The 27,168-nt window shown below is 39.2% G+C and overlaps 1 protein-coding gene across 5 annotated transcripts in view; it reads right to left on the bottom strand.

Moving 5' to 3' along the window:
* Window positions 1-1,324: 1,324 nt before the first annotated feature.
* LOC137177439 (semaphorin-5B-like) overlaps window positions 1,325-27,168 on the bottom strand; it is a 42,191-nt gene continuing 16,347 nt past the window's right edge. For 3 of the 5 annotated variants that reach the window (XM_067583771.1, XM_067583772.1, XM_067583773.1), the window contains 21 exons: window positions 21,025-21,213; window positions 17,287-17,386; window positions 17,005-17,050; window positions 16,544-16,606; window positions 16,312-16,410; window positions 15,070-15,283; window positions 14,686-14,971; window positions 14,455-14,590; window positions 13,963-14,170; window positions 13,553-13,760; window positions 12,701-12,818; window positions 12,352-12,536; window positions 11,585-11,728; window positions 11,220-11,367; window positions 10,444-10,669; window positions 8,595-8,816; window positions 8,319-8,489; window positions 6,073-6,222; window positions 5,717-5,752; window positions 4,982-5,193; window positions 3,854-4,792 (listed from right to left, as the gene is read on the bottom strand). In XM_067583771.1, the coding sequence (XP_067439872.1) occupies window positions 4,631-4,792; window positions 4,982-5,193; window positions 5,717-5,752; window positions 6,073-6,222; window positions 8,319-8,489; window positions 8,595-8,816; window positions 10,444-10,669; window positions 11,220-11,367; window positions 11,585-11,728; window positions 12,352-12,536; window positions 12,701-12,818; window positions 13,553-13,760; window positions 13,963-14,170; window positions 14,455-14,590; window positions 14,686-14,971; window positions 15,070-15,283; window positions 16,312-16,410; window positions 16,544-16,606; window positions 17,005-17,050; window positions 17,287-17,386; window positions 21,025-21,169 (3,279 nt within the window). In that variant the 5' untranslated portion in view covers window positions 21,170-21,213 and the 3' untranslated portion in view covers window positions 3,854-4,630. Of the gene's footprint in view, window positions 3,095-3,853; window positions 4,793-4,981; window positions 5,194-5,716; window positions 5,753-6,072; window positions 6,223-8,318; window positions 8,490-8,594; window positions 8,817-10,443; window positions 10,670-11,219; window positions 11,368-11,584; window positions 11,729-12,351; window positions 12,537-12,700; window positions 12,819-13,552; window positions 13,761-13,962; window positions 14,171-14,454; window positions 14,591-14,685; window positions 14,972-15,069; window positions 15,284-16,311; window positions 16,411-16,543; window positions 16,607-17,004; window positions 17,051-17,286; window positions 17,387-21,024; window positions 21,214-27,168 lie in introns of those variants that run through there. The other 2 variants (XM_067583776.1, XM_067583775.1) reach the window with 2 other exon arrangements.

The raw sequence follows: 27,168 nt of genomic DNA, 5'->3' as shown, positions 1-27,168 counted from the left end.
TATAGGAGTGGTTATGTGGGTCACTCACAGGGCCAAGAAGAGCTACAAGTGGAGTCCTCATGGGCAGTCTTCATGTACCACATGGGTCCCTTGTGTCTATTTATAGTATAGGGACTGAGGGTTTACTATAGAGGAAAAAAATGGGCCAAAAGTTAGATATTTGAAGGTTAGCGTGCAGATTTTAATAATACCAATACTATGTAATACCCTAAAACCCAATACTATCAAACTGATTGAAATAAATAACTAAAAGAATAAATTAATAACAAACTGCACAGGTAACTTAGTTTTTCAGGTTACATCTAAGGAACATTCAGAACTGCCCTTTTCTCTGCCAGGTGCTTCCACTGCTCTATTATTCATCATCTTGTGAACTTCCTACAAGGAAAATGGAAATGTAATCACCATGCTATACAGGACAAAAATGGTGGATCTCAAGGTACAGATGATTTACCTGCATCCTCTCAGGCAATGTCTATTATTAAAGACACCAGGGAAGCTGAGGGAGTGAAGTCACTAAAAGAGGAGCAACCTTGTGACCATTGGCTTCCTGCTCGTGCATCAGTCAGTCCACTTAAAAGGGGAAAAAAATCCACTTTAAACTACTTCTGACTGGACAAAGAATTGGCGATGAACCTTCCATCTTTGTGCCTATTTTTGTTTGTGTATTTTTGGGAGTTGGAAAGTAGGTCAAACCCATGATACATGATGTCGCACCTGGATTATTTTCAGTGTACAGTGGAGCTAAAAAGAAGTGAGTTGCCAATCATTCAAATTGTACAGGAACATGCTATTTCTTCATTAAACATTAACTTTAGGAATGTATTTATACCTTTATTTAGGCATAGTGTCACAATCAAAGATCAGTTAAGCAATAACACACTGGTATTTTCCCATAAACAAATATAGAGAAAGTGCTACAAGGTGCAATACTGATACTTTGTGGTTGCACTTTCTCAGCATTTGGACTTGTGCCTCGACTGTGACACAATTCAGATTTATTATTAACATTTATAGTGGCTGAGACAACCACAGTATGACAGAAAAACATGTTTTTTAAGGGGGACAGGGTCTGACTTTTTATTGCCACTGATGCAACGCATGTGGGAGTCGCCAGGAGAGCAATGCTGGACCAAGATGAGTCCAAATTAAAATTAATTAAAATTTAGGTTAGATCTTTGAGTCTTAAAGCTACAGTGAAAGTGTTAAGTGCTTCTCAGATTTGTGATTAAAAATACCAAAATATAATGATGGGCTAGTTTCTAGTTTTGCTGTGAAAATGCACTTCATAATATTTACAGAAAAATCAGGATATTGGCACCAATATTTATTTATTCATGTTGATTTTTTACAGTGTACATTATACAAAAATATAGAGTACCAAAAGTTCACAGTGTCCAAAAGGCAGTGTGTCGTCAAATTCACATCAATTATATTCAGAAGAAGTGTGTATTTTTGGGAGCAAAACAAATCCATTTAGTGACCAATCAACAAACTGTGATAGATATGTATATTGTATATTTCTTTGTCACACCACAGGGTGAGGATGCCCCCTTTTAAATGAATATCTCTATTGTCTTGGCCAAATACATACAAACATATTTGTACAGTTAAAACAAATGTGTACTGTATATTCATGTAAGAGTGTCAGTGGGTAACCCATGCATGTATGCAAGCACCCAAACACATATTATCAGGGCTGTTTGTTTCATGCTACATAACACTGCAAATGGTGAAAAACACCTGAATTCATTTCTTGGTATTTACATTTTTAGAAACACAAGATATGCAATATACATTTTACGGCACAGACTAACTTAAATATAACCAATACTGTCATGGAATGTAACAGAAAACCTAGATGGTAAATATTTGAACTTGTTTAAAAGGTTTAACATTATTTAAAGCCCCTATGTGTAGTTTGTTTATGTACGTTTATGTTGGTAGAAAAATGACACATTCCCAGTGAAATTTTGTCAGATTCGCGGGGATGTTTGGTTGACTTTTTTGATACCACCACTACAAGTCACCGCAATCTTCAAATCCTACACATAGTGGCTTTAATAACCTACTATTTTGGGCTTTTTCAGCAGTAGAGCTTGTGGTGACACTATATTTTACGAGATGGTAATTTACAAGAAATTTTCAATAAGTTTCTTGGAAAGAACTACGTAATTTGGTACTAAATGCATGTAAAATAGAGATAGATTTAGTCGGTACACCTCTCGTCAATGAATTTCCAATGAATTTCTAGTGTAACCTTAAGAGTCTGTCAGCCAGTGTACAACAGATAAACAGAACATGCAAAAAAGTTTTTCTACAGGCAAGCATGTTCACATTTACAGTGTGCATGTAACAAATATGAAAAAGATATATATGAAATAAAGTTTCCAGTAATAAAGGAAAATGTATATTTACTTAGATTCACTGTAAACAGAGCAATTCTATCAAGGACACTCATAAATAATTTGCACCAAATTATATTGTTTTTTCCACGAAACTTCTCAGAAATTATTCAGACATTACAGAATTTGTAAACCACAAGGCGCATGTAAAACATAGCCCTCAGTTTGTTGAAACAAGTAACAGAAATGTGAAATGTATCACATCTAGAAAGACAACCATTCACTCTCACTTTCACATCTATTGACAATTTAGAGTAGCCAGTTCACCTCACCTGCATGTTTTTTGGACTGTGGGCAGAAACTGGAGCACCCAGAGTAAATCCATGCAAATGTGTTTTTGACTTGTTCTTTCCAAATTTGCTCATTATTTCCTGTATTTAGAAGCATAAGTGATAAACATAGTTATAGTCCACAGAAAAAGTCATGTTTGCCTTGCATTCCTTAATTGACGAAAAACAAGGTATTTAGCATGTTTTATCAAAAACAAATCTCAATGTAAGTCATTGCAGCCATTGTCTTCTATTAATGTCAGCACAGTATGAAAAACAAAATGTAGAAACTTGAAACCTGCTTGAGCAAGTTAATCCATCACATATTGACAAGTTACTTTTTTTTTGTCAAAGTTACCTTATCGTTGCATGGCACTGCAGTTGGCTGATTTATGGTATGTTCATGTGCTGTGACAGGCTCTGAAATATACAAGCACAATGCTTTCTTAGCTCAAAGCTGTATTACTGTATATTTGGTGATTGTTGTGTATTAACTTTAATGCACTAACATCCAGAAAATAGGAGTATGAATGGCAAAAAAATGCCCCATGTTTTAAAATTCAAATTCATCATTTTGTTTCAGCAGATACAGATACAAAAGTCAGCAAACCTGTATCTTTAACAATGTACAGTACAAAGTGAGGCCTGTCAACAATGTCGTCAGTGTTGTTTTCTATTGTCGACTCTGCTAAACATGAAAATTAAAGCAAATAAGCCAGAAATCTGCAGGTCTCTGTTCGTTTCTTTGCTCCATTCACACAAAGTGAAGGGAAAATGTGTGAAAGTTTCTCACAACACATCATTTGTCTGGTTTTTACTCATAGATACCAGTCTTTATTCAGAAAACTTTCTTCATTGCAAATGGCAACCCATTCTTCAAGTGTCCAAGCTACCTATAGAACAGTACGCAGTATTACTGATTCCTCTGAAGTCACCTGCCAAAAATGCAATAAGTCCCCAAAACAACAGTCAAAAGATGAGTCTCTTCTCAGTCCAGTGGAAACCCAGGTTCATACAAGGTCTGAAGTCTAGTTGAAGCCCTGGAGCTCTGGGTTGTACCCTGTTGTCACACTGCCCTGAGCACAAATGGAGCACCTCAGGGTGGGGTGAAGTGGAGGAATGGGTCTTCCTTCAGGCGTTAACGGTTGCTGCATACCTCTTGCATTGGTTGATGTGTGCTAGCACCTGCCTCTGCAATCATGTTATTGTAGCTTGCACACAGATCTCTTCTGAAATTTTCAGTGAAAAAAAAAGGACTGCAGTCGACCTGAGTACACGCAGCTCCTTGTTGATGATTGGCTCAGTGTCTGTGCGACCAATTAAACAGTAATTTCTTCTTCTGCCTCAAAAAAAGTAACCATATTTTGCAGAATATAAGGAAACAATTAGCTTGCCAGCTTTGACAAGAACCTCATAAAGGGAATGAAAATGATATGACTATTGAAGCCTTAAAGGGTCAGTTCACCCAAATTACAAAAAAAGGTCTCTTACTTACCTTTAGTGCTACCTCTCCATGGAGATAGTTATGGTTTTATTTGTCAAGGATTCTAGCATTCTCAATAAAATTGAGGTAAATGGAAATTTTAGTTTTGGTTCTCTCAGAATATAAAAATGAAACCTCTGTGAGCATCACAAAAGAAAAGAATATCTCATAATCCGGGCAAATAAAATCAAATCTATCTGCATGGCCAGATACCAAAAAAGGTTAAGTGTAATTTAGGTGAATCAACTCTTAAAGATCTCACAAACAAATATGTTAAAAAATTGCCTGGAACACAAGGATGATTTTTGTGTTTTGTTCACATTACTTTGTCCTTATTACTTTACCATGACTATGTTGACCAACTAAATAATCCTTCAAACTCTTTGAGTACTTTTTTTTAATAACAAAACACTTCAGGGTGGAATTCAGGCGAATAAAAAGGGGTTGGTTTGTTTTTAGAGCTGGGCTTTCTCTCAGCTGTGCATGTAGGTCCTGCAGGGGGAGTCTGGGTGGAAGTCGTACTTGCTCAGGCTGGGAGGGTAGTAGGTGGTGGTGAACATGTTGCTGGAGGGCAGCGGGGACGGGAAGTGGTTGCACGTCTCGTCGTTCACGTGGAGATTGTTCTTGTTTAGCGTCTGTAGTGTAGAGACAAAAAGAACGTTGTCGTCCTCAGATGAAAGCACAAAATACAGCATCACTTTTCAGTTCTTTTGTTTTATTTCCTCGTCTCTCCCTCAATTTTATCTAGGGTATAATGTAAAGATCAAAGCACGAATTGATTGCACCAAGAATTCATACAAAATTAAATAACTAAAGCAGCCCACCTTAAACTCCATGGGGATGTACTTCTCATTCTTTGGCGTGCTGTTGCCCTGCTTGTTGTAGGTGAGGTGGTTGGGTGTGCTGGGGTGGATGACTGCGGACTCTGCTGATGGTCGGTTCAGGTGGTGGCAGTTGGAATAGACCAGCGCTGACAGCAGGGCTGCTGCAAAGAAACAGGCTGCACCCACAGCTACCAACTGGAACAAGGTAAAGGCTAATAGCGAGAGGGTTGGGAGAGGAGAGGAAGACAGCAGGGCATATCCACACTTAATATCCACAGTTTGACCAGTTAATGTCAGATTTTGGTCTAGGAAGTACAGATTAATATACATACTGCTGAACATCATCATCATTCTGTGGCCCTGCTACTAGACGTTTGGGAAAGGAAGAACCTCCATCATACTGGGAGTTAATGTCACTGTCTGGCTGCTATCTAACTTTATCAAATGGCCAATAACTACCTCACACTTTGCCACATGGGGCCAAACAAAAATAAATATTTGACTAACTGTGTGGTACACAACAGGCCAAGAAGAAAGTCAATAACTTTGTAACACTGCAACATGAACTCTGGAGAACTCTGAGACCAAGGTGTCATAGATTTGCTTTAGATGCAACATGAGTGGCAAAGCATGAAAGCCTGCACATTTTCTGTTGGGAATTGAGGAGCACACATATAGTTTGAGCAAGTTTGGAACAAATTATAATGATTGGAGGGAAAGAACGGAAAGACATACTTCCACAGCCCTGGTCCTCCTGTCCGGGTAAAATAACTGGAGAGAGACAGACGGACAGAAATAAAACAGAAGGACAGTAAAATCATTACAGCACCAAAAGATCAAACAACAAAAATTACAAGACAAGTGAATTTCTCTCAAAGGCTTCACTGTTCTCGATGTAAGCAGAATGCTGACATGTTCATTAATCCATCTTTTTAATTTCTACAGACACAGAGTGAACGTGTCAGCATTACAGTGTGTCTCGTTAAACCTTTGTGTGAATCTAACTGGAGCTTATATCAGCAACAGTCTGCAGCAATTTACTGTATTAGCAATCTTGTTCCTGTTGTTTGATAGTAAGACGATGTGCTTACCTGGCACCTCATGAGGCTGGCATGGCCTGGACTGGGTGATGTTGCCCTGGCAGAGACTGGCCTCAGCCTCCTGGTCCTCACCACAGCGACGAGTGCGATGCTGCAGACCCCCTTCATCACAATCCCCCCACTCTGTCCACTCACCCCAACCTGACGACCGAAGTAAAAAGTGGACAGAAATAATCGATGTTTGAGATTGAAAAAGAGAAACAAACAATACCAGGACACAATAACAATAGTTTTTGGGTTTCTGACTAGACAGTTTACTAATTCAAATTTATGGTCTAATTCAGTAAATAATAAATTTGTGTCTATCCACCTGTTTTTAAGCATTTTTATAAATAAAGCTTCAATAGAAGCACCATAAATTGTAAAAAATGCCTAAAAATTGATTGGTTGACATAAATGTTTGCATAAAGATGAATATAAGATGCAGTAAACAGTGATGGAAATCAATTTTTCGCATGAAAATTTATGTTTTTGGATCTGCTTCTGTGTCCATTAATATCCTCTTTTTTATTTCCTGCAGTGTAGATGCAGCACCAGCATGTCACTGCCAAGCAATATTAAATGTCTCTACTTCAAAAGAAAGTCACACAATTTTAAAAAGGGTATTTATCTAGAATTTAATTGGATTATTTTAAGAGGAGGTCACTGAACTTCCACAATCAAAGTGGTTAATGAGAGGATTTTCCATTTGGGGTCAACTAAATGTTGCGTGTTGGCTGCCCGACAAAGGCAGCAAGAGGTAGCTGTGATGAGAAACTTTGACACAAAATATAATTCTCTTCACTGCACATTCAGCCAGTAACAAAATCAAGCAGCTGACAAGAGACTCTGTGTGGTTGGTCACCAAGTGTGCAGGCTGAGAAATGCTGGCCACAGCACAGTGGTCATCATCAGTCAACAGTCACATTTAAGCCTCTTTGTTTGCCTGCTGGGGTTACTTTGTTCATTGAACAAAAGCGTAAAATGGATGAGAAGTGGATTACACCAATTTGCTTCCCATGTCTCGACTTATCTAAAGCATTGGTTCTCAAAGTGGGGTCCGGGGGTCCTTGAGGGGGCTCCAGGAGGTTCCCAGCAAAAAGGGGAATAATTTATTCTCACTATAATTCCATCCATAAGTAACTTTCATGCACTCTCTGTAATAAAATCTTATCAAATGGGGGTCAGTGGTCTAATTTGTGTCAGTTTAGGGTCCCTGACATGATAAAGTTTGAGAACCACTGATCTAAAAGACCAAAGGAATAGAAGTACACACAAGTTGCATCTATTGTCAGTGTCGGTGGTAAAATTTGAGGCTATTTCATTCATTGTTTTTTCTGTTTATTTTCTGACTTTAAGCCAAAGCAAGCTGGGATAGGCTCCAACAAACATGCTGTTTGCCCTCTCAACACAAATATTGATTCACTACTTGCTGTGCGGATGAGATTTCCCATCAGTGTCCATGCAGACACCATTATTTGATCTAGGGAGACACAGTGAATCAATGGAGTGTATGTATGGTGTAGCAATTATGATAAATGACAACAAACGTTATATAGCACAAACCAAAGTTACAAAGTGCTTAACACAGGCAAAATGTTTAAGTAAGCATTATGCAAAAACCTTAACATTACATGATTTTAATTATGTATTTAAAAGACAACAAAGGGCCAAATTTACATACAATAATTTTGTGAAAATAAATTAAAAGTAATTAAAGCCACTGTGTGTACAATTTGAATATTTCCACTTTTTGCGCCCCAATGGCTGTACCAAAAAGGCAGCTTTGTCTAATGTGTCTTGTCAAATTATTATTTCATTAATTATACTACAGATAAATCTGATGGTCTGTTTATATTATTAATGTAATGGGGTCCACTAATTGAATTTGAGAAAAAAGTAAAGTGGGCTTACATAAATACAGTAAATACAGTGCAGCCTGTGAGTATTTGAACAGTTTTGTTTTGGCACTCTGACTCAATCACAGTTTTATTGAAACAACAACTATAAGGTTTAAGTGTTGCCTTTCATCTTTAATTTGAGGGTTGAGTGTTTACATCCATTTTAGAGGAAATGTGTAGAAATTACAGCTCTTACATATCCCTAAGGGTAAAGGCTTAAATGCAGCCAGATGCCACAATTTTTTTTCCGCTTTATGTTTTAATGTGTCATAAAGCAGTGAGTGTCATCAGCATAGCAGCTGATATGATGTGATATGAATATTATGTCTTCAGATAGTTTTACATAAGCTGTCATACCTTCGCAAACATGTGTATTACAGAGGGCCTCTTCAGTGTGCAGGCCTATACAGATGTCACCTCCGTTGGCAGGGGGTGGGTTGCTGCATGTCCGGGTCCGCTGGTAGTGTCCGCCCCCACAGCTGGCTGAGCACTGGGACCATGAGGCCCAGCAAGACCAGGCCCCACTCACTGGAGCACACACACACACATAAGAAACTTTATTTATGTAATATAATGTACATATTCTGCTTTTGCAATTAATTTTGACCAAACTAGCCAAAATGTCACTGTTACCTGGGCACGGTTGAGGGTTGCAGTCCTGATACTCCACCGGGGATCCTATGCAGGCACTCGGGTTGGTCCTGCCCTCCGCCGTTGAGCAGCTACGTTTCCGGGTTCGGAAGCCTCTGGAACACTGCTGGGAACAGCTGGACCACATTTCCCAGGATCCCCAGCGGGCACCTTGGGGCTGAGACAGAGCTCGGCCACTGGTCTTTACCAAGTCTTCAACCAGAGCTTAAAAACACAGAAAACATGTTATTTTCATTACTAGAACATAAAAGAACCATTAACAAACATTAATGATTATTTTCAACCCCTTTCACATGATAAGCAATTTACAGGAGCAGTGAGTCAGAGAAAGAAACAACTTTCAATCAAAGAAAAGAGTGAAAGTTGATCCCAAAATCTTTTGACACAACCTGCTGAATGAGTGAAATGCTCAGTTTCTTAAGTTCAAACAAAAACTGCAGAATTTTATCTTTTTTTTTTTTGCCAAACTCAGCAGACAGAAACCTCTTATGAAACATTAATTAGCGAGGTGTAATGTGGGTCACTTTGAAAAATGAAATAGTTTTCTCCATACACCCACACACACATTTGCACCCACAATCACAAATTATTAACATATGAATCAGGAGTGCCTCCCGAGGCTTCAGCTGAGGCCAGCAGAAACATTTCATTCAGACTTTTTTTTCTAGAGGCGAGAGGTCGACAGCAGCCACACAACTTGGGATGAAACAAGATGACATTTTCACCACGTCAGCTTTACCTATTTTTCTTTACCTATTGAGTAAAAAAAATATTTTTGCATGAAACAATTCAGATTCCATGGGAGAAAGTAAAAGCCTGCAGGTCTCTAAAGGGATGGAGGTAGTGGACATTTGCATCCCCATAACAGTTCAACGATGTTTAATCAATCTGCTGATTGATGGCCATAAACACACTTTGACTACGTTCTGCTTTTGATGAAACCAGCTGTGTTTACTGTGGCAAACACGGAGCTATGGCACAAGCAGCACTGTATAAAGTCCAGACAGATAGATACAGTATATTAGACAGGTCTAATTTGCCACCCTATCCCCAGGTTAGGGTGGCATCTGGATACACCTGCAGTCTAGCAGGTAATCACCACACCAGCTGTGTTTCCACAGTAACAATCAAAGACTCCTGCTGGCGACTGACAAGAAGAGGAAAACATGTCTACATTTGCAGCTTGCTAACAATACTGCAGAGGGAAAGGTGAGAAAGTTGTTAGGTCCCTCATACACGCTATAATGGACAGAGAATCAGAAAGCATCTACAGGATGTTTCAGAAGAAGTTTATAAATCATGCATCTCTTTTTGGAGGAGAATGTGACTCCAGGCTTCCAGCTCATGCCACGCAATGATGATTTGGATTTTTTTTTCAATCTCCTGGCTTATTGTCAAGCTGAAAGCATTTTGGAACTGCTATTACAGAGTGTGACTGAAACTCTGAAATATTGATATCAAGAGTCCCATTACATTGCTGCTAGCTTATTACAGACCTGACACTTTCTTTATAACATGGAGACAGACAGTGGACTTCAGATCTGCCTCTTTCTCTTCATGAAACTCTGCACAAGACTCCTTGATCCACATCATTATCATTATTTGTGTTCTGTACAGTGGTCATAACTGTTTGATAGAAGTGATAGAGGTCATGAATTTTTTTTATCAGAGATGTTGGTCCAGCTCTATGTTATGCATGCAGTGTGTGTATATCTGGCATCAATCCTATTATTGCTTTGACTCAGACTCAGACTCTGACATCATAACTCTATTGATCTCTAACCGTGACAAACAAGTCTCATGTGTGTCCCGGCTCATTTCCAGTACTCACAGTCAGTCTGGCAGGCTCCAGATCCGTCATTGGGGCAGAACCGGGTCTCCAACTTCTTCTTGCCCAGCTGAAGCTGCTGGGGGTTGGGTAGCAGCGCCCGACAGGTGTACCTGAATCTCTGCTCTTGCCGTGACCCATCTTGACTGACGTTGACTGGCATCCAGGGTGTCCAAGGGGTGTTGCGGCGCACCTCAGGGCAGGCCTCCAGGTTGCAGGCCTTATACTCCTGAAAAACAGGATGGATGAAGCCTATCACTATTACTGCAGATAAAAAGTCTAAACCCATCACTGTATCACAGCTGTCTGCTCTACTGCATGTTTTGCTTTACCTCCTAAATCCATAAGTTATAATAAATAGTATAAATACTAAATAAAATAGAAATCATATATTTTTTACTAAATTGCAACATCTTATTGTTGATCAAGATGAGAAATTAAAGGAGTTTTTTTTGCAGATTTTCAGGAGATGTTAAGTTACTCTTTAAGCATCTGTTATTCCACACAAAATGTGCAAATTATTTCTTCATTATAGAGAAAAATAAACAAGGAGGAGTAGGACTGATTTAAATAAATATGGCAGGAATGTTCCATTTAAAGTATTTAAACTCATCCAGTGTTAAAAGGCCATGACTTACTGGTGACAGTGGTATTTTGTGGTCATTTTAACAGTAGATAAATCAGCCATATAAGTAAAAGTCTGGTGGAATGAGATCAGGTCAGAAAGAAAGAAAACTAGTAAATTAATTAATAAATCTGCTATACAAGCAGCACAGTACCGTAGCACATCCAGGACAGCTGTTTCCATTCTGACAGGTTCTGGTTCTGGAGTGGACCCCTCCTCCACACTCAGCGCTGCAGTGAGCCCAGGGTCCCCATGCTGTCCACAACACTGGCAGGGGGCATGGCTTTTTCTCATTGCACAGCCTGGAAACACAAAGACCTCAGTTAGACTTGGTGTCTGGTTTTATCAAAGAATATTTTTTTATTGGCTAGGGAGCCCAAAAGTTTCAAGAATATCTCTCTTCCCAGCACCTAGCAAGGTTTCTACTCATAATAAAGTGATGATGTTTCATCTTGCTGTAATAATAGCTGATGATGATGTTCCTAGCAATGATGATTTCATCTTCACACCCCTCCTCACCTCTCCTCTCGACCCTGGCCTACACAGATTCGACCACCATGGCGAGGCGAGGGGTTGTTGCAGGACCGCTGCCTCACTTCGAAACCGATACCACAGCTGCTGCTGCACTGGCCCCATGAAGACCAGGGAGTCCAGCCACCATTCCTTAGGAACAGAACATGAGACTGGAAATGCAAATACTATTACACGTGACTTATGAATCCATGAGAGAAATGTATGTTCCCTGAAATCAACATTTAATAAAACTTGTGCTGCACATCTCTGGACTCAAGCAGCTTGTAATCAATGTTTTGTGTTGTTTAGTGTGTCCTCAAATCTAGCTATTCATGCAAAGAAGTAAAAGTACAAAGTATTCAAAGGTTCAAATAAAACTCTCTTGATGGTCACTCGCCTCCTCCATCATCCCCACTTACAGCTGAGGAGGAGAACGAATAGGAAGGACATATTGTTTTTGTGGTAGTGTAAGAGTAAATACAAAACACCCAACGTACCCCAGTAGGAACAAGGAAGGAAGTACAGGGAATAAGGGGAAAACAAATTTACATTTAAGAGGGACCTAAAAAACAATGTTAATAGGCCAGTTTTGCTCTTTTATGAAGTACAGAATACTAGCAGCTTAGAGTAATTGATACTGACATAATGTAGTTTACTCTTTGTTGTTTTCACACTACATGTCTCTGTTTTGGTTATATTTAAGGGTTATTGTTGAGATATTGAATATCCACATAATATATACTGTATGTTATGCCCTATGTAAGAGAGTGTACCTGGAACAGTTTGCCACCTGGATGGTTGGGCCTTTACAATCGACCCCACCACACCGGGCCACGGGTCCGTCACACGAGCGGGATCGACACACACAGCTGCTGACTGAGCCCTCACCGTCATCGTGGTTGCAGGGTTGCCATGTAGCCCAAGGGCCAAAACCGCCATCCTGGGTCAGGTTCCTCACCTACAGAGAGGATTTGAGAGGGAAAAATGCACATGAAGATATTGTATTTGCCTAAATTGAATGAATGCTCTTGGCAATTTTTTTATGTGGAACAATAACCTCAGGAAAATCATACTATATTCTATAGTAATTCTACTAATTGTGTTTGTTTGCGTGTGTCTTACTGGACACTCTGTGATGTTTTGGGTCCACTGGTTCATGTTGGAGCTGTCCTCGATGGTCGTGCAGCGCTTCTGTTTGTGATCCCAGCCACAATAAGGGTCCCGAGCTTCCATGCAATGACTAATATGAGTTTGGAGTGAGTTAGTTTTCTACACATTTCTACAGTCAAAAGTCAGCAGGATTGTCTAAGAATGAAATATTCAGTGTTTTAAGTCAATAATTGTGTTTTGTCTGTATGAAAGGACTTCATATCTGTTTCAAGTAGCGGAGCTGATAAATAATGAGAAACTATATTTATACTTCAGAAACTTGTCAACATAGTCTAGTAGTGCATTCATTGTCAAGAAATTCATTAATAGCCTGCTTAAGTAATGTCTAAACCTTGCCAAAATATGGACTGGCAGTTCAAAAGCAGTTTCTCATCAGGGAAAGTAAACGAAGCCTTTAATATAATCATCTTTGTCAGCGTTTATAGCGGGCCTTTCAGACTTGGACACCCACATGTGTTTGTTTCTTTAATGGCACCCAGTTCATAAATCTTTTTAAGTATTTTCAAGTTGAGCAAGTACATTTGCACACTCACTGCCAGCAGCAGCAAGCCGACAGACTGAGCACTCTCCCAGATTTAAACTGCAACTTTTACTAAATGATCGACTGCAGATTTGGATTTCCAAAAGCAATCACTAATAGTTTCCTTGTATTCATATCAATTATAAAACAGGTCTACAAATCCTCTATCCATTATGTGACAGCCTCTTGTTTTTCACAAAGAGGAACCGCTTTGAAACCAAAAGTTTTGGGTAAAGTTGACGTCATATTTGTTATTGCAGGCATGAGGTCGATAAGGATCGTACCGTTCGGTTGGATAGCTGGAGCAGCGCTCTAATGGTATCTTCACCAGTCGGTCATCAAGCCCCACAAACAAAGACCTGTCACTGTGGAGGATTTGTAGGCTCTTGATTGGTCCAATTTGCCCTTCAGGGAGGATCCTGAGCTCCTCCAGGTAGCAGCCATGAAGGCTTTTGTTGGTCGTGGAAAGAGTCTTCAGGATGGTGCCGTATTCTGATTGAACAAGCCGAATAAGGAGAAAAGAACTGGACTGAAAATAATCTGGATTCATTTTTTAAAAAAATCATTAGTCTGTTGCAGCAGATAAAAAGGTGGTCAAACTAATAATTCACAAACTAATTTTCTTCAGGAAACTAATTGAATCTATTTTTTTTTTTGGCCAAAGTTGGCCCCAGCTCTCTCCCCTCTTGCTCACCGGTGCCGATGTACATGACATGGTAGAGGGTGTCTTTGCCCTGCACGATGTCCACCACCAGCTTGGAGAGGCGCAGGTTGTCCTGGGTGAGCAGGGGGTTGACGGTCACCGGCTGGACCACGTCATTCATCAGGAAGAGTCGCTGGGCATCCTGGAGGCTGCGCTCTGTCAGGTTCCCCCCAGGACCGCCTTCCTCCAGGGTGCCACACTGAGGATGCAGGAGGGAGGGTTTAACGTCTGGTTGTCAGTTGTTGTTAGGAGATATATTTGATGGAGCTAAGAAAGAATTTCCCTTGTGTGCTAAGCTATACTGATTCATGGATATAAGAAATTCCTTTACTTTTGCCTTGAAGAAAAGTTTGGGAAATTGTGGAAGGACAAAATTGAGTGTGTGTCTAACATTCACAACTATCAACAACATGGTGTCAAAGAAAAACAGCTATGTGGATGCAGTTTGGAATATTGTTTTCAGAATCTATACATGAGAGTTACCTGAAAATTGGGAATGGGATTTGGGGTGGAGAGCCAGGCAGTGCGGGGGTTCTCCTGGTAGCGGAAAGGTCCATTGAAGGCCTGAGTGATGGAGCTCAGGTTGAAGGCACAGACAGCAGAAGCTGATATGCTGTTGCTAAAGGAGACAGGGAGGATTTAATCACAGTCAGATTTCGAAGGAATTTTGCTATAAAAACTGGTCAAAGATATAAACTACCACACATTACTCACACATTAGTGGTGAAGATGCCATAGATCAGGTCCTGCTCTGGTAAGTAGAAAGTGCTCTGCAGCTCATTGTAGTAGAAGGGGATTTCTCCTGAGCGGGAGCAGTTGAGTCGAGCCTTCATGAAGGTGGTCCAGGTGTCCTCCAAAAGAAAACGACCACCCATATCATTCTTACACACCCGGGCCACACGAGAGAACACCATCTTCCCACAGTCATTTTCAACAGCAGTTTCCCGCAGGAAGAAGTACGCAAAGCGACCGATCTCATAAACAGACACAAAATGAGGCTCTAGAAGACACACGAGGGGAGAGAAGAAAAGATACTGTGGTCAATACGAGGCGGAAAAGTTCAATTGTAATGACAAACCAGTGTGGTGCTCTGTTTACCGTTGAGCCATTTAGAGTTGTACTGGGCAGTGCGCAGTGGCGGCATGTTCCCCAGGCTCCTGTAGATGACAGGGTCACGTCCGGAGAAGTCGATCACCGTGGCGGCATACAACTCGCCCTTCTCCGTTACCATGGCGGTGGAGTTGTGGCGAGGGTCATAGGGACATCGGGCAGCACCGTTCACTGTGTCCAACACCTGACTGATATTACCAATCTGACAGAAAGAATGAAAAGGGATGTAAATATAACTGAATGCACAATAAATACAAAACTTTAAATTGGTTTGTCAGGACAGAATGATTAATCATGAGCTAATAGCATTCCCCAAATATACAGAGCTGATGCAAAAAATGTTCAACTCAAAAAGCAGAGATTAAGCAAATCAAGACAATTAATCTCTCCATATACATCTGGTATTTATACCAACATTTTTTGAGATCATAAAGCCACCAAAACCACTTTTTCATTAGCATATATTGCAAAGAAAAACCTCTTTTCAGCGCTCAAATGATGAGACAGTTAATCAAATATTTGATCACCAGAAGTTTAATTAAAAAAAAACAACTGTTTTGATAGTCAATTAATGAAGTTCTTTATGAAGAACAAATGCTGCACATTTGCTGTTTTGTGTCATGTACTGCTAATTGAATATTTTTGGATTTTGGTTGGACAAAAGAAGACATTTGAAGACATCAAATGACACCTTGGGATCTGTGAATTTGTAATGTGCCTTTTTCAAAACTATTTTCTGACTATTTTATTGTCTGAGCAATTAATCCATTAATCAAACTAGAAATAATGCTTCATAGTTGTATAACCAGTTAAGCTGCAGTTTACATCCATGTCTGTTCAGACTGATATATTTGTAGTGAAGACTTTGCAGGAATTTAATAAAGGGTATTAAGTGTATTTTCCTTGTATGTGTTCATATACTTGGCCAATAAAGGTGATTCAGATAGAACATAAAGTTGTAGCTAGTAGGTATCTGATATGAGGCTCATTTTGGTTTGAGACATTCAAGTGGCTGGAATATTCATGTACAGATTATATGGTAAATCAAATCCAAACCCTTCTTCCTTTTCCAATTTTCACATTTTTAAGCAATGTGTAGCCCTCACATGCAAGGAAAAAACACATGGACACAGTCTATTTAGAAGTATGTTTTTAAAAGTTTTTTGATGGAGAAGAATCTGGGCTCAGCCCCTGATGGTTAACAGTCCAGCCAACACCCCTGGTACCAACCTGCCTGGTTATGCAGACAGGTGTGAAAGCATTGGTCCCGCATGTGAAGAGCGTCCTCCCACTGATCAACAAAACCCGGATGTAGTTTTGACACTCCTCCTGCAGACAAATGCACCCCAAGTCAGTTTTACTGTTTCATCAGAATTAATGTTCTTTCATTGATAAAATATGAACAGCCATTTCAGTTGGCCATCCAATGAATCAATACATTTGGAAAAGAACAGCAGACTACCTCTGATTTCCCCTTGCTCTGGCAAGAACGCCTGGTATCTTCATCCGGTGCCCATTCTGTTGCCTGAGGGGGAAAAAAACACATCAGTTTTAGGACTTTAGTTTGATGAATATTAACAGCACAAAGCACATTTACATACATTATGGAAATTTGAAAACAGACATGTCGTGTCGGGCAGGGAAGAAGAAGACTGCTACAAAGTAAAATTGGATTTAAAAAAAGCAGCAAATTCAAACAAATTTACTTTTGTTCATTTTTGTTAGGTCTCCTAACTCCACAGGGTCCCTATAAGGTAAATTTAAGGAAATTCAGGATACAAAACCTGACATAAAAGCATTATAAATAAGGTCATTTCTATAAATTGTAATTTTTAGTGTATAAAAAACATAAAATGAACTAAAATCTTAAACATATCATTTCACTCTAGGTTAACATAAGCGCTTGGCTTGGCTAACTCTTACCTGTATAAGGGAGGCGTTGTTCAAACTCAGTCTGAAGAGGAAATTTCTGTAAAAGAGATTTTTCAAGTTGCAGTTAAAGCAGCAGACAGTTTAATAGGCTGGTTATGAATTTAACTCTTGCTCTTGGTGTATTTAGGTTGTTTTTTATAGTGTTGTCATGCATGAAAAAAAAGATCCCGTATTGTCTCTATTTTCTTTTAGTTTATCTCTACTGTTACATTCTTATTAACATCGTTATTCTGCCAACAAATGTTGACTGAACACTGTTTTAAGTGTTGTCACCTTGCTCCTACAACAAGCTGGTTTCTACTCAGGTCGAGGGCCAGCTGGGAGAAATCCTTCACTCCTGGTTGGGAGAACTCTGACATCCACGGCCTTAATGCTGGATAGAGAAAAAACCAGAGGATGAGGAGAAATGTAAAGTAAGAGGAAGAAATGCAGGACCATAATATGAGATAGACAGAAAAGCAGGAGGATAAAGAGGAGAGAAAGAAAAAGGCGAAAAAAACATTATCCAGTGTTTGCGTGGGAATCCTCCTCCACCAAATGGTACCTGGCTCACAGCTCCAGCCTCAGTTAAGCCCTCTGTGTTTTTACTAATGTGTCACATTTCTCTCCAGTGAATCACCTGATCCAGTGGTGTGACAGCTCCACAAACTCCCATGAGCCTTTGAACCTGCTGCCAGAAAGGAGGCTCAGTCCCAGGATTCAAAACTTTACAGCCTAAGGGCATAGATTTGGTTTAAAAAAATTGGGGCGCAGAACATAATTAGAGTCAGGAGGTCTGCCTGCAGGTGAATGAATGATTAAATGAAAGAATAATCAGTCATTTTCTTTCTTTTTCCTGTTTCATAACATTGTTTTAGAGCTTGAATTTGGGTTTGTCATGCCATATTTGTCAGTTTCTGGAGACAGAAAATGCCTTGTTTAGTCTGACCAACAGTCCAAAACCCAAAGAGATTTTACAGATTTGCAGCGCTTTAAAACCAAGAAAAGCTGTGAGTCCTTGTGTTAGAGAAGCTGAAACCATGTAGTCTGACATTAAAACAATGAATCTTATCAAGGTAATTGCTGATTAATTTTCTGTCTGTTGACTAATTGATTAACTGACTAATTGTGTCACCTCTACTAACTAAAAAATGTCAAAATATGATTTTCTAATGTGTTTGAAGGTAAAACACTGCAAGATCTGAGCAGTTTAAAGTCAGGAGAAGTTTATTTTGCCTGTTAAGAGCAATTGACTCTTTGACACTTGAAAAGCAATAATTTATAGACATAAAGAGACAGATGTTGATATTTGATCAGTAGTGGCTTCTCCTGCTTAATAAGCCCTTTCTACTAAAAACAAAATTAACTGATGGGACTGATTTCATTTGATTTTCATGAGGTTTTTGGTGTGAACATAAAAGTGCAGCTGGTTGAAATCATCACAATATTAATGTGATTTTTTGTGTGTATGCAAAATCACAAGTCGAGTATTTTTAATTAAAATTAATTGGACTTTATTTAAAATCTCCACCCTGGCAAGATGACAGCTAAACAAAATTGAACACTAAACAAACCACTGTGCCTCTTTTACATCTGTTTTACTTGTGAACAAACCTCATGCAACAAATCGATCCTTTCTACAAGGTTTCAGAGCAAATTACTGGTGCCTCACTTAAATGAACGCTGGTTGCTTTCATTGGACATTAACTTGTGGGACAAATGTATCCAATACAGTAACAGCGCGGTTTAGCAGGCGAACACTTTGAGCTGAATGGAAGCTGACACCCAGTCAAGATAATATCATCAAAGCCTCTTTCATAGTTGTTAGACAGCCGAAGAAGAGCATTCAATTAGGCCATACTGCAGACACAACATTCAGTGGATATATTAATTTGATATAAACCATTACATCTCAGAGTACTAAGTGGTAAAATGATGAATTGCCAAGCACAGTTCCAAAATATTAACACCTATAACTGTCAGTGTATCCCATTGCGAGTCGTGACACATAAAGCACATTAATGCAGATGCAAGCAACCTGACAGCTTTTAGCCGCCAGACTAACATAAAAAACAAGCCTCATGCTTTGTAATATTCTTTATTAATCTTGTATAAAATGTGAAGCAACATTTTGACAGGTTAAGACAAACTGCTGAGTCAAGACGGTTATTTGAAACAATACTAAACCATCATTCCTGTCACGTCTCAGTTCCCCAACACGAACCATCACTTGAACAACAATGCTTTTCAGAGGGAGCCATAAACTCCAAATTGTTTTTGTGCACTTGCCTGTGTACATAATGACCTGTAAAACCCACAGACAGTCCAGCACACACTCATATTCGCAAATATTATTCCTGCAGCTCAGTAGGAGAAATGATGATGAAAGTCTACTGCGTGCTTTCCAGCAGCAGTCTTGTCCTAATTACTCACCTTCTGTCTGACCCCCTATGTTAACTATGTGGAATTAGAAACTGAGACTCTCATTTAGAAAACAAAGCCTCATACTGTGTAGGAGATGTGCATAAAGCTCTAGTGAATTGCACAGGAAATATATATATGGAAATTGAACAGCATCCACCTAATGTTTCTCAGCAACCAGGAAACTCTTTTAACTTCCTACCAACACTGAAATTGTGGATGTGTCACATTAGGTTGCTCTCGTTGCTCTGTTTGTGAGCACAGTCTTGTATTATAAATCCATTTTCATATGGACTTCTTTAACACTATTTAGAATCAGGAAGATTTTGTGATCCAACCAAACCTTTTCCACACAGAGGAATGAGGAGTTTATGAGGTTCAATGAATCGAGATCAATCCAGTTCACATATCACATCAACTTGATTGTTGAACAAGCTGATTATTTCCAATTATGTAATTAATGAAAAATATATACTTTATAAATTTGAATTATACGGAAGCCGAGAATGGCTGTGCTTGCAGTTATTTTTTTAATGCTGTTATCTTGCCATCATGAGTTAATTTATCTCGTTACCTGAGAAAACAAAAGGCTGATTTCTTGAGATAACGAGATAATTTATCACAAGATTTATCACGGGTGGAGCTCATTCTCATTTGTTTATTTCTGTCTTCTCCTCTCCATGTCTCCCTCACATGGATAGTTCAACTATTTAGATCAAGCACAGGAAGTCTTCAGGTGGCTCTTAAGGACATGAGTTCAAATCTGCCATATGTTGGTTCTTACTCCGTCTCCCCACCTCACTTTCCTGTCTTTCATTAAGTCTAACAAAATGAAAATGCTTGAAAGGTATCGTTTGGTACTTAATTATGACCATGTTAATCAACCTGCCATTTGGCCATGACACAGATCTCATTAATAAAGGTGCTGTTAATAATAATGGGTACTCCTTGATCTGACATTTTCAGCTTAAATCAGTTGCTACAGTTGTTAAGACGCCATCTGTGCAAGCTGGCATGGCGCTCCTGCTCTCCAATAAACATTATAAATAATAAGAGCAAACAACCTTTTGTTTTCTTGTGATAACAGGTTGATTATCTTGTTATCTTGAGATAACAAAGCTTGTTTTCTCAAGATAACAAACTCACTCACTCAAACTAACTCATGATCTCGAGATAATGGCATTAAAAAATATATAATTGCACAGCCATTCTTAGCTTCCATAGCATTCAGCTCAATTCAGTACAACTTCATTTATCCCTGTACAGGCAATTGTATGAAGTAGCTCACCACCCATTTCATGGATACACACACAGTTGATAGGAAAGAAAGAAAAAAATTGTTAATCACAAAGCTAAAAAAAAATAAAAGACTATACATTTAAAAATATACAGTACATATTTGAACAGTATATGTTTATTTTTTTGAACTTTAGCAAATTTGAATTCTTAAATTCATCTATTTTCCTCCCTCTCTATAGATGAATGAATGGATCGCTTAATGGATAGATGGGTGGACGGGCGGACATACGGATGGATGGATGGATGGATGGATGGTGGTGGTGGAGATGTGTAGCTTAAATAAACTGATATTGACGGTATTGATGCACTCACCTTGGTACAAGATGACAGGATGTTCCTTTCTGTTGCAGTCTGCAGGTTTGATGTGAGGCTGCTGGGACAGACACACAGACGAATAGATGACCAGCACAAGGCCACAGGGGGAGAGGGCCCGCACCCCCCACCCAGACGTAACCATAGTTACAACAACATCCAGTCTTCGATTAGGTCCTCGGGAAACACCTGTTGGAGGAGAGGACACAACGATCAATCTAAGTACATGACCAGTGAAAATCAAACTGTAAGGACAGAAATTTCCTGAAAAAAAGCTCAATAAAATCAGTCTTGTGACCTAAATTGATGAAAAGTAAGAATCAGTTTCATAACAGACACATAAATCATCAGTAGAAGAAAAAAAGTGATTGCTTCTGTAGCACTTGTAACCCCCAGAGATTTAACAGAATTTTGATGCAAATGTAAGATAGATTTATAAATCCTTTTTTCATTTTCATTCAACTTTGGAAATCCATATTCATTCAACTCTACTTTTCAGTTGCACATCCTTTCTTGCTCTCTACCCGCCTGTCCATCCATCTAAATTAGTTTTGCCAGTTGCCCAGCCCAGCGGTCCCTCTGCTGGCTCTGTCTGCTCTGGGTGTCCAGCCCCTCACTGTCAGCATGACTCGGTCATGGCTAATTCATCTCAAAAGGCCAGAGCCGCCAATCTTTCTAATGTCGACTCTCAAACCAAGGGTGCCATCAACAGCACTCTTTATGACTGAGGAGACCCATTCAAAGACAAGCCCGGGCCCAGAGCCAAACAGGGGGGTGTGAACTTTGAACTGCGAGCCACATGAAGGGTCTTTGTGTCACCATCAAAATCCATTTATGTACATTACATCTGCTCAAAGATGATGATCTGGTGGTAATGATGATTAGAGAAACTAGACACAGGGGTCACTAGAAGGCTGTGTTCAAACCATTCAACAGGTAAAATACAGCTGACAAATTGGGCTCTTTTCTCACCACACTGTGTGCCTGCTAACATACAGACATTGAGGTCAACATGACATGTCACACATGTGCAATTGTGTCTTTTTCTGGGGGGGGAAGCATATGAACATAATGCAATATCAAAGCTTTGTTGTGGATGAACCAACAGACACATTTTAAATGACTTTCAAATTTTAAACCGTAAGGGAAAAGGTCTTAGACTACAATAAGCTGGGCTAGTGCACAATTTGTATTATAATGTTGACAATATAAGGATAAATCACAAAAAGAAATGTCCTAAAAGTGTTTGCTTGCTTGAAAATTGCAGGTGTAGACACTGTAAACAGGTTAAAATAGTATAAAATGTACTTGAAGGATTTAAAGTGTCATTTGAAGCTGAGAGCAGGTGAATTGTAATAGGAATTGTTATAGGCAAGTGAATTATAAATTTGCATATAAGTGCTGCAAGTACAATAGAACAAACAGCTGAAGAGTAAGAGCCAAAAGAAGTTGAAATTGGAAGTCGATTTCTATGTTCAAATTTCAGCTCAGATTAACCTTTAAAATTGATATTTTAAATGGCTTTCACATTTAGAGAAAAGGTCTTAGAGAAGTTGGACTATAGTGCACACTTGATTACAAATTGTTGGTGCTGAAAGATTAACATTTACTCACATTTATTGACAAAAATACTAATATTTTTCTAAGCAACAGGCCAACAGATTTATCATTCTTTCATAGCAGCTTCTTCTACTTCTACCACCCCACTTTCTTTTAACCCTAAAACCAGTTTCCTTGCAGCTGCTGTGAGAGCTAGAGAATGGAAGCAATGAATGTCTGTCTGTCTACTGCTCACTGGGAGGATTCAATGTGTGTGGAGGCAGAGGTTTTTTCAACCTGCTGGGTCTAACATTGCTGCCTAATGAAGCGACAGGAACAGAGCCTCCACCGCTGGCCTCCCTTTTGTTATGTGGCCATGCTTCTCTCATCATGCAAAGGCTGGCCAGTGAGAGGCCTAATGTTCTGGGATTTGTCTATCCAGTACAATGAGAGGGAGGCAGCAGTAGACGTCAGACAGATTCTTCGGTGGGACTAGGAAATGTACGGATGCAGATACTCACTCTGTGATCAGCTGTAGCTAAAGACACGGTCTTATTTGAACAAGTCTTCTAACCTAAATGACAATAGTTTATCAGTGCCTCCCAAACAGATAGAAAAAAACAATTCTTATGTTCAATTAGATTAATTGCACTGAAAGTTTATACAGACATAATTGGCCCCCTGACTTGCTCTAGTGCTACCATGCAGGCAAAGTTTAAATGTGTCCAATATTTTAGTTCATGACTAAATACCAAGCAGCAACTTCCAGGGCTGAAAAATAAAGCCATCGCAGAAGTGCTAAAAACTGCAGTTCCTTGAATGGCCACTTGAGGCTGGCTCTAAAAGCAAGTCAATCCCCATAGACCCCCATGTTAAAATACCAACTTTACAGCAGAAATAAACATGCTTACAGCCTGGTAAAAAAAAAAAAAAAAAAAAAAAAAACGGTTTTGGTATAATTTCCCAATCATGACAACTGTACGGGGGGTGAATTTTTATATAACTTACCCATTTAAATTTGATTAAGGGTAAAGTTATGCATAATTAAGGGCATGGCCGCTTTGAGTGACAGGAGGGTGCTGTCACAGGCAAGTCACTACCACAGCGACAATGTTGGTTAAGTAACATAACCATGGCCTAACCCCAGATTCACAGAGTACAGGCGTGGCCGTAGCCGTCACTATTTCAGTGTGTTTTCAGTTCATCAAAGTTAACTGTAATAATTTGACTGCATAAAAAAGTCTTGGTCAGCATTTGGTTGTACTAAAATACCCTTTAAGGAGTTGGATGTGGAGTTTTCTCTGGTAAGTACATTTTGTTTTAGTGGTTTTAAGTCTGTTTTTCAATAGCAAAAACTAGCAAAAAATTTACATACACTGTAGATGCACTGTGCTAACCAAGCCAGCAGATAGTGTTAGTGTCAGCTCCACCCTCTCGTCCAAATAGGCTCCAAAAATCCAAGATGGTGATGGTCAGAATGCGAACTTGAGGCTTCAAAATGGGAGTCCACAAACCAATGGGTGATGTCACAGTGGCCATGTCCACTATTTTTTACAGTCAATGTTAAGTACCTGCAAAACTAATGACAGGTGTTTATTGCTAATTAGCAACTGTTAGCATGCTAACACGCTTAACTACACTAAACCTTGATTTTGACTTATTAATGAATTATTTAACCTATTAATGTCTAACAAAGGTCCCACAATCACTTGTTTTGTCTGACCAGTTGTTAAAAAAACCCCAAAAATCCCCTTTACAATAATAAAAACACAAAAAATAAGCACATAACTCAAAATATTAAAAGATTAGCAAAATGAACTACTCAAATTAGCAAACTAATCAGTTAATCAACTAACTGCATCAGCTGGTGTTATACAGAGTTGACCAAGTGCTCCTTTAATGCTTCCAAATTTGGCTTAAATGATCACATCACAATGTGTCAATGAGTTTTGTGTACATTTGGTCAGCTTAAACACATTTTTCTGCCAAGTGTGACCAGTGAGATGTAAGATATTTTGATTCAGGAGCTTTGACTAGAAAATAGGAAGTAAAAGTGGCAAACATTCAAGCCTAGCCGTGTTTTCCTGGAGCCGTGAGCGTGTCAGAACATTCATTCATTCGTGTAGCTGCCTGTGTTGGAAAAACACTATAAAGCCTTAACAACCTGTGAAGAGATTAGAAGTACAGAGCCTCCAATTCATGTGACCTGTATGTGTTTGGACTGTGGGAGGAAAATCACAGGAACACAGAGTGAACATGTGACCCCCTGACAGAGGAACACAGCCAAGATTTTAGCCCAGGACCTCCTTGCTGTTAGTTGATAGCACTAACCACTGAACCACTGTGCATAAAGTTAAGTAAGACATGGTTTAACTGTATCATTTAACAAAAATATGACAGGTGTATACTTTATCCATTGCAGCTCTGTTTCCCTCAAGTTTTCTCCCTCAGTAGGCTTACTTGTGTCTCTGTGAGAGCTCACTGGAACATCACGTGGACTCTTTCACCTTGCTCAGAGAAAACACAGACTGCATAACAGATGCTAGTGCTGAAAGTTTGTAGTACAGTTAAGAGATGAAGAGGTGCATCGTGCTTCACCCTAAATATGTTGATCACTTTGTTCTCCTGCAGGAAAACCTCAAAGCTGAGCACAAAGATTAACAGTTGCTGTAAGAGTAAAACTTTTATATCCTTATCCATGGATCCATGATCTCACAAATTGTTACTATGGCCTTGACAGTTGTTGGCTTTGCTCTTTATTTTTAAGGTAGATACAAGAATTTTCAAATTGTTAAAATAGTTTCTACTTGCAGGAATGCAGTCGTAATAAAGAGTGGCCTATTTGGAAGGACTGGAGCTTTTGTGACCCACAAATGTGATTCAAAAGAGGATGTTCACATCATGCTTCACACCCTCTCAAAACACTGGAGGGAGCATGCGTATACCTGACGGGATGTCTTGATGCAAGCAGTTACCAAACTATAGCCTAATACTAGTAGAATTTCTTATAATAAATATAATATTTGCACAATAAACAACACATTGCACCACATCATCATACTGCAGCCTGTTGGGTCAAGATTCATTAAATATATCTGTGTGTTGGATGTTTAAACTGATATATAGATGCATTTAAGCACTGATTGCATGTCAACACGCAAATCAAATTGGTCTCAAGTTGGTGAAACTAACGGTTGAAGATATGCACTTGCACTTTTGGGAACAGATACAACTGGAGTAAAGGTTACGATGCTCATGGAATTCACAGACTATAGATCTCCAGAAACTACAGCCAACCAACTCTGAGACTGAAAATAAGTTGTGTTGGGAGAGAAGGATCTGTTTTCCATCACTTTCAACTTAAACTAACCCTGCAACAAAACCAGCTCACTGCACCATTTCTACCCAAACACTCATCTTCTTCTTTACACCATATATGTACATATATGGAGTGTTAACCTGCCCTTTATTCCACTTTGACATTTATTACTAGCACCTGATTTGTTGCAATTCCTTCATTTTAAACAATATACACACCCTGTATGGTGAAAAGGCTACCATTGGAACATTCATCATATGGCATTTTCTTTTACATTTCTATACTGCAATTCCTTGGTACTTATTTATATATACAGATACTGATATATCTGCCATAATGCCCCCAAGTATCTGTCTTAACAAGTTAGAAACAATAGAGCTAGTTGCAGCCTCTAGAGTTTCTGCTTCAATGTAAATGTTGGGGTGGCGCATTTACAAGTGTTTGGACAGAGTAGTGGTGTTTCTGCAGCCCTTCATTACGGCTGTACAAAGTTTACACACTGCGGTGGTTTTTGTCAAGCACTCCGTTTTTCTTTCAGAGGACCAAACATAGCCAGTAATTAGACTTTAGTGTTGGGAGAAAAAGCAGAAAATCTCCTGGTTGCTTGTTTTGTCTGCAAACCGCCATTTCTTGAAGATACTGCATGTTTTTTTTTTAAAGAATCCAAATAAGTTTCATGTTGAGCATTCTTGAAGCCAGAGCTCGTCTTTGAGAACATGCATCAGAGCCATGAACCAATCCTTACATCCCACTAATCATTGCATTCACCACTCCTGCAACATCCTAAAAAACAGGGAAGATTTTAAAGTATGCATACAAAATTAAAGTAACATGGCACTTGTGTATTTTTAGTGAGTCTCTCTTCTGTATTTCAAGAACTTTCTATTCAAGCACTCTGGCTTTGTCTTCAGACAAACTGAAGCAGTAGAACATTTCAGTCTTTTCAGAAGCTTAAGAGATGGCCTTCCCGTGGTGTGTGTCACTTGCATATCTTCAACCTGATGCTTATATATGAATGAGTTAATTCGATGGAGGACAGAGTAAAGCATGGAGGAAACTCTTTTGTGGCCGATGCGACAAGAAGGTTACTAAGCTTGAATGCACCAACAGGGGCAGCCATACTGACACTGTGAAGATGCTGTTTCTTTTTCTGTCAGGATGAGTAAAACCTCTTTGGTCATTTCTTACAAAACAAGTATTATAGTGAATTATATGTCGTGATCTGACTACAGAAGTTGCACAAAGACCTTGCAAATGCTTAACAGCGCTTCGAGCAGGATTACACA

This window comes from Thunnus thynnus, chromosome 24 (genome assembly GCF_963924715.1).
Source record: "Thunnus thynnus chromosome 24, fThuThy2.1, whole genome shotgun sequence".
Classification (NCBI taxonomy): Eukaryota; Metazoa; Chordata; class Actinopteri; order Scombriformes; family Scombridae; genus Thunnus; species Thunnus thynnus.
Note: the sequence above shows the minus strand (reverse complement) of the source record. Positions and strands in the feature narration are given on the sequence as shown.